Source organism: Oncorhynchus masou, chromosome 6, assembly GCF_036934945.1.
Source record: "Oncorhynchus masou masou isolate Uvic2021 chromosome 6, UVic_Omas_1.1, whole genome shotgun sequence".
NCBI classification, from domain to species: domain Eukaryota; kingdom Metazoa; phylum Chordata; class Actinopteri; order Salmoniformes; family Salmonidae; genus Oncorhynchus; species Oncorhynchus masou.
The window spans coordinates 8143383-8153783 of record NC_088217.1 but is presented as its reverse complement, the minus strand read 5'-3'; the positions used below and the strand labels follow the sequence as shown (position 1 = coordinate 8153783).

Genomic DNA, 10401 nt, shown 5'->3' with positions numbered 1-10401 from the left:
TGCAGGTCTACAATTTTATCCCTGATATCCTTACACATCTCCCTGGTCTTGGCCATTGTGGAGAGGTTGGAGTCTGTTTGATTGAGTATGTGGACAGGTGTCTTTTATGCAGGTAACAAGTTCAAACAGATACAGTTAATACAGGTAATGAGTGGAGAACAGGAGGGCTTCATAAAGAAAAACTAACAGGTCTGTGAGAGACGAAATTCTTATTGGTTGGTAGGTGATCAAATACTTATGTCTTGCATAAAAATGCAAATTAATTACTTAAAAATCATACAATGTGATTTTCTGGATTTTTGTTTTAGATTTCATCTCTCACAGTTGAAGTGTACCTATGATAAAAATTAGACCTCTACATTTTTTGTAAGTCGGGAAAACCTGCAAAATCGGCAGTGTATAAAATACTTGTTCTCCCCATTGTATTATCGATTATATATTGTAAAAACAACCTGAGCATTGATTATAAAAAGCGTTTGACATGTTTCTACGAACATTACGATAAGGCAATAAATAGGCCATAGTAGCAAAATAATGACAATATAGCAATTAAACACTGGAGTGATAGATGTTCAGAAGATGAGAGAGCAAGTAGAGATACTGGGGTGCAAAGGAACAAAATAAATAAAATAAATAACAGTATGGGGGATGAGGTAGTTGGATGGGCTATTTACAGATAGGCTATGTACAGGTGCAGTGATAGGTGCGCTGCTCTGACAGCTGGTGCTTAAAGTTACTGAGGGAGATATGAGTCTCCAGCTTCAGTGATTTGTGCAGGTCGTTCCAATCATTGGCAGCAGAGAACTGGAAGGAATGGCGGCCAAAGAGGAATTGGCTTTGGGGGTGACCAGTGAAATATACCTGCTGGAGTGAGTGTTACGGGTGGGTGCTGCTATGGTGACCAGTGAGCTGAGAAAGGGCGGGGCTTTACCTAGCAAAGACTTATAGATGGTGCCAGTGGGTTTGGCGATGAATATGAAGCAGGTGCCAGCCAACGAGAGCAGACAGGACGCAGTGGTGGGTAGTATATGGGGCTTTGCTGACAAAACGGATGGCACTGTGATAGACTGCATCCAGTTCGCTGAGTCGGGTGTTGGAGGCTATTTTGTAAATGACATCCCTGAAGTCAGGGATTGGTAGGATTGTCAGTTTTACGAGGGTATGTTTGGCAGCATGAGTGAAGGATGCTTTGTTGCGAAACAGGAATCCCATTCCAGATTTAATTGGAGATGCTTAATGTCAGTCTGGAAGGAGAGTTTACAGTCGAACCAGACACCAAGGTATTTGTAGTTTTGCACATATTCTAAGTCAGCACCATCCAGAGTAGTGATGCTGGACGGGCAGGCAGGTGTGGGCATCGATCGGTTGAAGAGAATGCGTTAAGTTTTACTTCGATTAAAGAGCAAATGGAGGCCACAGAAAGAGAGGTGTATGGCATTGAAGCTCGTCTGGAAGTTAGTTAACACAGTGGCCAAAGAAAGGACAGAAGTATACAAATTGGTGTTGTCTGCATAGAGGTGTATCAGAGAATCACCAGCAGCAAGAGTGACATCATTGATGTATACCGAGAAAAGAGTTGGCCTGAAAAAAGAACCCTGTGGCACCCCCATAGAGACTGCCAGAGGTCCGGACAACAGGCCCTCCAATTTAACACAATGAACTCTGTCTGAGAAGTAGTTGGTGAACCAGGCGAGTCAGTCATTTGAGGAAACAAGACTTGAATCTGCCAATAAGAATGTGGTGATTGACAGAGTCGAAAGCCTTGGCCAGGTCGATGAATACAGCTGCACAGTATTGTCTCGTATCGATGGCGATTATGATATCGTTTAGGACCTTGAGCGTGGCTGAGGTGCACCCATGACCAGCCGGAAACCAGATTGCATAGCAGAGAAGGTATGGTGGGATTCGAAATGTTCGGTGATCTGTTTGTTTACTTGGCTTTTGAAGTCTTAAAAAGGGCAGGGTAGGATGGATATAGGTCTGTAGCAATTTGGGTCTAGAGCGTCTCTTTCTTTGAAGAGGGGGATGACCGTGGCAGCTTTCCAATCGTTGTGGATCTCTGGCGATACGAAATAGAGTTTGAACAGGCTATTCATAGTTGTTGCAACAATTTCTGTGGATAATTTTAGGAAGAGAGGGTCCAGATTGTCAAGCCCAGCTGATTTGTAGGGGTCCAGATTTTACAGTTATTTCAGTACATCAGCTATCTGGATTTGGTTGAAAGAGAAACGGGGGAGGCTTGGGCAAGTTGATCTGGGGGGTGTAGGGCTGTTGACCAATGTAGGGGTAGCCAGGGGGAAAGCAAGGCCAGCCGTAGAAAAATGCTTATTGAAATTCTCAATTATCATATATTTATCGGTTGTGACAGTGTTTCCTAGCCTGGGTGCAGTGGGCAGCTGGGAGGGGGTGCTCTCAATATTGATGGATTTAACAGTGTCCTAGAACTTTTGGGAGTTTGTGCTACATGGATGCTAATTTCTGTTTGAAAGAGCTAGCCTTAGCTTTCCTAACTCCCTGTGGATTTGGTTCCTAACTTCCTTGAATATTTGCATATCGCGGCGGCTATCTGATGCGAATGCAGAACGCCACAGGATGTTTTTGTGATGGTCAGTCAGGTCTGGAGTGAAGCAAGGACTGTATATGTTCCTGGTTATACATTTTTTTGAGTGGGGCATGCTTATTTAAGATGGTGAGGATTGAACTTTTAAAGAATAACCAGGCATTCTCTACTGTTGGAATGAGGTCAATATCCTTCCAGGATATCCGGGTCAGGTCGATTAAAAAGGCCTGCACGCTGAAGTGTTTTCGTGAGCGTTTGACAGTGATGAGGGGATATCGATTGACCACAGACCCATTAGGGACGCAGGCAATGAGACAGTGATCGCTGAGATCCTGGTTGAAGACAGCAGGGGTGCATTTCGAGGGCAGGTTGGTTAGGATGATATCTATGAGCGTGCCATGTTTACGGATTTGGGGTTGTACCTGGTAAGATCATTGATAATTTGTATGAGATTAAGGGCATCAAGCTTAGATTGTAGGATGGCTGGGGTGTTAACCATGTACCATTTAAGGTCACCTAACAGCACAAGCTCTGAAGATAGATGGGGAAATCAATTCATATATGGTGTCAAGGGCACAGCTGGGGACAGAAGGTGGTCTGAAGCAAGTGGCAAGGGTGAGAGACTTGTATCTGGAAAGGTGGATTTTTAAATGTAGAATCTCAAATTATTTGGGCACAGACATGGATAGTAAAACAGAACTCTGCAGGCTGTCTAGGAACTGGTTGTCTAGTACGTTCGGAAAAAGAGAGTAAAAGGAGCAGGTTTCTGGGCACGGTAGAATAGATTGAAGGCATAATGTACAGACAAAGGTATAGCAGTATGGGAATACAGTGGAGGTAAACCTATGCATTGAGTGACGATGAGAGAGATATTGTCTCTAGAAACATAATTTAAACCAGATGAGGTCGCCGCATGTGTGGGAGGTGGAACTAAAGGGTTAGCTAAGGCGTATTGAGCAGGGCTAGAGGCTCTACAATGAAATAAGGCAATAATTACCAATCAAAACAGCACTGGACAAGGCATATTAACATTAGGGAGAGGCATGCGTAGCCGAGTGATCATTGGGTCCATCGAGTAGCTGGGCGAGCTGGAGACACAGCGATTCAGACAGCTTGCGGGCCTGGGCTTGCAGGCTAGCAGAAGGGCCTTAGAGGGACTTTGCGATGGACGAAGTCCTTTGTAGCCCCTTCGTGCGGTTACATCGGCAGATCAGTCATGATGGATCAGCAGGACTCCGTGAAGTAAAAGGTTCCAGGCCAATTGTCAAAAAATATATATTAGCCCCCAGACGGGCTGCCCTCGGGTGTGAAGGCAACAACACATCCGCCACACTGATCCTCAAGACTGTGGAACAACAAGGGTGTGAGCTCAGCCTACTCCTGTACTACCTGTTCACCCATGACTGAGTGGCAACTCAATCATCAAGTTTGCTGACAAAAGTGGTAGGCCTGATTGCTACTTTAAAATGTTGGAAGTCCTCAATGGCAATGTTCATGCCAAAATGGATTTCATCCATCTAGAGTCCTCTATCTAACTCCATGAGACTGACTCAATAGCCAGGTTTTGACTGGCAAACACCGGCCCCTAATTGCAATGAGGTGCATCTGGAGACAAATAGATACACCTGGGTAAATTAAGACATGTCACATAACATAAATACCAGGTGTATTGGATCTTGTTATCAATAGTTGCATTTTCTCTGTTAGTACCACTCCTGTACCTGGCATCATGCGCATTTTGAGACTGACGGTGGTCACATGTGAGTATACAAAATCTGTATCTGAAGCAGATTATAATTTAAATATGTTTTTTTGTGAGTAAAAAGAAGTACATGTAATATGATTTGAGTGACATTCAGTTCCTTTTGGGCAAAAAAGTATTCAAAGCATGGAATATGAGACCAAATGCTGAACTTGACTATAATACACTTAGTATAACTGAAATGGTTGAGTATAGAGACCAATGCTGAGTTGTAGCTTCATGGTCCAAGTGCATATGATGTTGAATGTTGCTGAACTAGCTGTGTGATGTTGTTTCAGTGCTGGCTACAACTTGCTGCACACTAACAGATGGAGGTACTGTATGTAATAATGATGATACTACTTAACCAAGCTAATGTGAGTGGTGTGTAATTCCTGTTTATTTGTCCTGGCAGCAATCAGCATCACGTGTGAAGGCTCTGATGCTTTACTGCAATGTGGTAAGCTAGTCCACACTGCTGAACAGTATACTCACCGACCACCTACGTTTATACTGTAGATTAGCGTCACTAGCCCACACCATAGAGTCATACTTGGCTCTCCTTCGTGCCTCACTGTTTTCATTTTCTCTCTTCTCCCTCAGATGGAGGTAAGATCCATATCAAGCGTGCGAACTACGGTCGTCGTCAACACGATGTTTGTTCTATTGGGCGCCCTGATAACCAACTCACCGACACCAACTGCCTCAGCCAATCCTCCACCAGCAAGATGGCAGAAAGGTACTAGAACCTGTAACTCCTTGGCTGTAGTGTAAACAACCACCAGCAAGATGGCAGAAATGTGCTGGAACTTGTTGTGTTTACCTGTATGAACTCATGACCTCAACCTGTCTTTGAAACACACAGATGCGGTGGGAAGAGCGAGTGTATTGTCCCTGCATCCAATTTCGTTTTTGGAGACCCCTGTGTCGGGACTTATAAGTACCTGGTCGCCAAATACTCCTGTGTCCAACAGCAAGAAACAAGTCAGTCTCTGAATGTGTGCTAATAATATTTAGTGGTGGGCACCGATATCCATGTTTGGATTCGACGTAGTGTTGGGATATTGTTTAATTCTCCTACCCACTTTTAATCTCGTAAAAAAGTAAGCTCAGCTGATTGCTAGAAAAGGAATATAATGGGTTGGTTTCACTATGGTACCAGCTTGTTAACTTTTGTTTCTCCAAGTGTAAACCACCCTCACCTGCTAACTAAACCTAGCAAGCTGTGGATATGCAACTTGTTTAGTTTGAGTAGCCTATAGTGAGGTCAGAGACCTGGCAGTGTGATTCCAAAGGAACTGGTAGTGGACTACAGGAAACGGAGGGCCGAGCCCCTCCCAGCCAGGAGGCTAAAAGGATTGGTATCAGCCCTCCGATCCTGAATTCTACACCATTGAGAGCTTTTTGACTGGCTGCATCACCACTAGGTATGGCATCTGACCACAAGGTGCTACAGAGGGTATAGCGTACGGCCCAGTACATCAGAGGATGTCGACACCACGTGTGTCGGCAGGCCCTACATTGTCAATGACTCGCGCCACCAAGTTATACTGGTCTCTGCTACTCCATAACAAATGGTACGGATGCACCAAGTCTGGAACCAACAGGACCCTGAACGGCTTCTACTTCCCCCAAGCCATAACTGCTGAATGACTATGACTATTTTTGACTTGTCTCATATGCTGCTGCTGTTACTAGTTATATTTACATATCTAGCTCAATTAGCCAGCAAGAACATGGAAGGGAAGTGTCTCAAGCTTATTTGATGCTTATGCACTAAATCTGGTTTACCACTGACTATGTTTCAGTGAACGGTAACTAGCTAGCGCAACTCACACATTTTTACAGGGTTTATAGCCAATCTGACAGATGGCACAAACTGCATAGAAATACAGATTAGGTGTAGCGGGTTGACTTTTTTCACCAGTTTAGGTCTAGCCAGCCAGTGTGCTTAAAATATTAGAATTTCGAGAACTGCTCATACGGAAGTGGAACTACAAGGTAACGGTGGCAGATGACGAGCCTAACTTTTTGTACTTCATGCCAACAAGTTTATAATGACTTATAAAAATGCACCTGGAATCAACATTCCCTGTTAGTGCCCATCCCTAACACTTCACCAGGCTAATGTATGTCTTAATTTGTCTGGCCAGTGGTGTAACTCCTGTGTTGTCTTTGCAGTAAGCAGCATCATATGTGAAGGCTCTGATTCTCAACTACTATGTGGTAAGCTGGTCAACACTACCGTACAGTTTAATCATGTGGTGCCGTGTATATTAGTCACTAGCCCACACCAACACCCAGGTTTGTCCTTTCTCTTCCTCAGATCGAGGTGAGATCCGTATTCAGCGTGCCAACTACGGTCGTCGTCAACACGATGTGTGTTCCATTGGGCGCCCACGTAAACAACTCAAAAACACCAACTGCCTCAGCCAATCCACCACCAGCACAATGGCAGAAAGGTAAATGCACACTGAAGGTTTCAGTACCTGTAGGAAGTCATTGGCTGTGGTGTTAACCTCTACCTGTTGACACACAGGTGTGATGGAGAGCGCCAGTGTATCGTCAAGGTATCCAACTCTGTGTTCGGTGACCCCTGTGTCGGAACCTATAAGTACTTGGATGTGGCTTACACGTGTGACTGAATGTGAGTTTTGTGCATGCACACATTACCGGGAACTAGAATTTGTGATTTACTTTACCTTTTATTTAGCAAGGCAGTTATGAACAAATTCTTATTTTCAATGACGGCCTAGGAACAGTGGGTTGACTGCCATTTCAGGGGCAGAATGAAATATTTGTACTTGTAACCTTTCTAACCACTAGACTACCCTGCTGACGATTTTGTCTCGCAGGATATCTTCCTGGTGAACCTGAAGATGTACAAGGCTGCTGGGATATCTTCATCAGGTCTTGCTGTTTTCCTTCAACATCTAAATCAACTTCAATGACCATTGTGCTGAAGCATTTCTTAAACAATTTCTGAACTGCTGTTGTTGGACTGAATTAAACGAAGCGGCAGGAAGACGATACTAGTTGCCTCTTGTACATTAATAAATGTCACACCAATATTACTGAACATGTGTCCTTTATTCTCTCTTACAAGCTTTTCACCGGACTCATTTGTACCTGGGGCTAACGTGCCTTTGTCTTGATGTCTGTAATCTGTGCCCACGTTTAAGCAGTTGTAGACAAGTGAAATACTCATTGTGATCACTTTCCTGACCACCTCAGGTGGTTTGAACATCCAGATCATACCATTTTTAAATCAATTGTACCTCAGTCTCAACTCACTGACAGGTAGTACTTATGACACCAGCAGCCTTAATGGTTGTAATTTGTATGCATCACAGGCTAATCTGGTCACAAAGCAGGCTGGGGTAGACATTGTGTAGACCCTACAAACCTTAATCGTTAAGTGGTTGGCTCAGGAACCAAATGTTACCGTGATGTGTAAATTTAGCCAGAGACATTCATCTCGTAATAAACATATACTTGCAGGGAAGCTGCCCAACTTCATCACATGAGTCATCTAACAGCCTCTTAGCCAGAGAGACAAAGGGTCAACGGCACGTCGACAGATCTCCCACTGTCAAATGGGGACCTGACCGATACAGCCCTCCAAGAGCTGCCCCTCAAGCATCAGATTCTACCCTGAGAAGAAATACATTTAATTCCATTCCCTGCCCCATGCACCACCAATGAACAAGAAACACATCCATGACAATAACCGCAAGGCCAACAATGTATGGAATCATGTCCATCTATGAGCATTTGAATGAGTATGCATTTGTACCAACACCTGCATGGCATCAGCCTCAACTGTATCAACAAAGCCCCTCAGTGTCATTCAACTGTTATTTGGAATTCATTTGACATCTGTCATTCTATCCTTCACCCAGCAACTCAACTCCCCCTTTTCTCCAATTCCACATCCCAACCCTCAGCTTCCCTCAGCCCATCCCACCTGTCTCTGCTGGCCACACACTTTGGATTTCTACGCAGCATATATATTTAAACTATGCTGTGATTAACATACCATTTCTGTTGAATAGACTCTATAGGTTGAGAAAAAGATATCGGGTCAATGTTTTGTATTTTCAACCATTCCTGGGTAATACTAAAATGGTCAATTGATTCTGTATTCTCACAAATCTGCATTAGCTGAAAAGCACAAGTCTTGAATCAACTCATACACCCTGTACCATGGAATCGGTAAATCAAAAATCTCTTCCCAACTATTTTGCAATCTAAGTGACTGGTCCTCAAATGAAACTGGTATACTTTCCTATTCATGCTATTTTTAGTCCTCCGCAAGTTCTGATCATTTATATTTGGCAGACAGACCACTTCCCTAACTCCTCCTGCTGCCACCTGCCTCCATTTGTGGGGTAATGCTGTCGTCAATTGGTTATCATCTTGGACTGAGCAGACCTTTCCATATAATTCTGATAACTCCATAAAAGACAACTTAACCGTTCCAATTTACAATATCATTTAACAAAATACCCTTCTCAAACTTGTTTCCCATAAATACAGGTCTTTCATCACCCAGCACATTTATATTCAGCCATACTATTTGTTCTATTTACATTTACATTTAAGTCATTTAGCAGACGCTCTTATCCAGAGCGACTTAACAATTGGTGAATTCACCTTCTGACATCCAGTGGAACAGCCACTTTACAATAGTGCATCTAAATCATTTAAGGGGGGGGGTGAGAAGGATTACTTATCCTATCCTAGGTATTCCTTGAAGAGGTGGGGTTTCAGGTGTCTCCGGAAGGTGGTGATTGACTCCGCTGTCCTGGCGTCGTGAGGGAGTTTGTTCCACCATTGGGGGGCCAGAGCAGCGAACAGTTTTGACTGGGCTGAGCGGGAACTGTACTTCCTCAGTGGTAGGGAGGCGAGCAGGCCAGAGGTGGATGAACGCAGTGCCCTTGTTTGGGTGTAGGGCCTGATCAGAGCCTGGAGGTACTGCGGTGCCGTTCCCCTCACAGCTCCGTAGGCAAGCACCATGGTCTTGTAGCGAATGCGAGCTTCAACTGGAAGCCAGTGGAGAGAGCGGAGGAGCGGGGTGACGTGAGAGAACTTGGGAAGGTTGAACACCAGACGGGCTGCGGCGTTCTGGATGAGTTGTAGGGGTTTAATGGCACAGGCAGGGAGCCCAGCCAACAGCGAGTTGCAGTAATCCAGACGGGAGATGACAAGTGCCTGGATTAGGACCTGCGCCGCTTCCTGTGTGAGGCAGGGTCGTACTCTGCGGATGTTGTAGAGCATGAACCTACAGGAACGGGCCACCGCCATGATGTTGGTTGAGAACGACAGGGTGTTGTCCAGGATCACGCCAAGGTTCTTAGCGCTCTGGGAGGAGGACACAATGGAGTTGTCAACCGTGATGGCGAGATCATGGAACGGGCAGTCCTTCCCCGGCAGGAAGAGCAGCTCCGTCTTGCCGAGGTTCAGCTTGAGGTGGTGATCCGTCATCCACACTGATATGTCGGCCAGACATGCAGAGATGCGATTCGCCACCTGGTCATCAGAAGGGGGAAAGGAGAAGATTAATTGTGTGTCGTCTGCATAGCAATGATAGGAGAGACCATGTGAGGTTATGACAGAGCTATCTTTTCAGGGGGATGACATTTAAATTTAACCAGCTCTGCAATGCTTGTTTGAAAAAGAGAGAGACCAGTCAATCAAAAATGAGACGTTGAAATCTGTACACAGATAAAAAAGTTATTTAAAAAGTGGATTAGCTTTTCTTAGTAGTTTACTAGAGAACCATTTAGGGTTCAATTGAAACTTTTGAATAAGTGAAGATTCAAGAGATGTTTACTGCTTTTATATTTAATAATCTCACAACACCCAATTCATATTCATTTTAAGCCAGCTAGTCCTGGGACCCATCATCCCACTGCTGATTTGCTTCTGAAGCTAAGCTAAGCAGAGTTGGTCCTGGTAAGTCCCTGGATGGGAGAACAGATACTTCTGGAAGTGGTGTTGGAGGGTCAGTAGGAGGCACCCTTTCCTCTTGTCTAAAACATATCCCAATGACCAAAGGCAGTAGGGTGCCGTCTTTTGGATGGGACGTTAAATGGGT

General features: G+C 44.5%; 1 protein-coding gene across 1 annotated transcript; it reads left to right on the top strand.

The window, feature by feature from the left end:
* The first annotated feature begins 4289 nt into the window (after positions 1–4289).
* On the top strand, positions 4290–7326 carry LOC135541239 (L-rhamnose-binding lectin CSL3-like). The gene is made up of 8 exons (XM_064967339.1): positions 4290–4320; positions 4717–4761; positions 4905–5040; positions 5167–5285; positions 6483–6527; positions 6628–6763; positions 6841–6948; positions 7157–7326. The coding sequence occupies exons 1-7, from the start codon at positions 4290–4292 to the stop codon at positions 6944–6946; spliced, it is 618 nt and encodes a 205-aa protein (XP_064823411.1). The 3' UTR covers positions 6947–6948; positions 7157–7326.
* The last annotated feature ends 3075 nt before the right edge of the window (positions 7327–10401 follow it).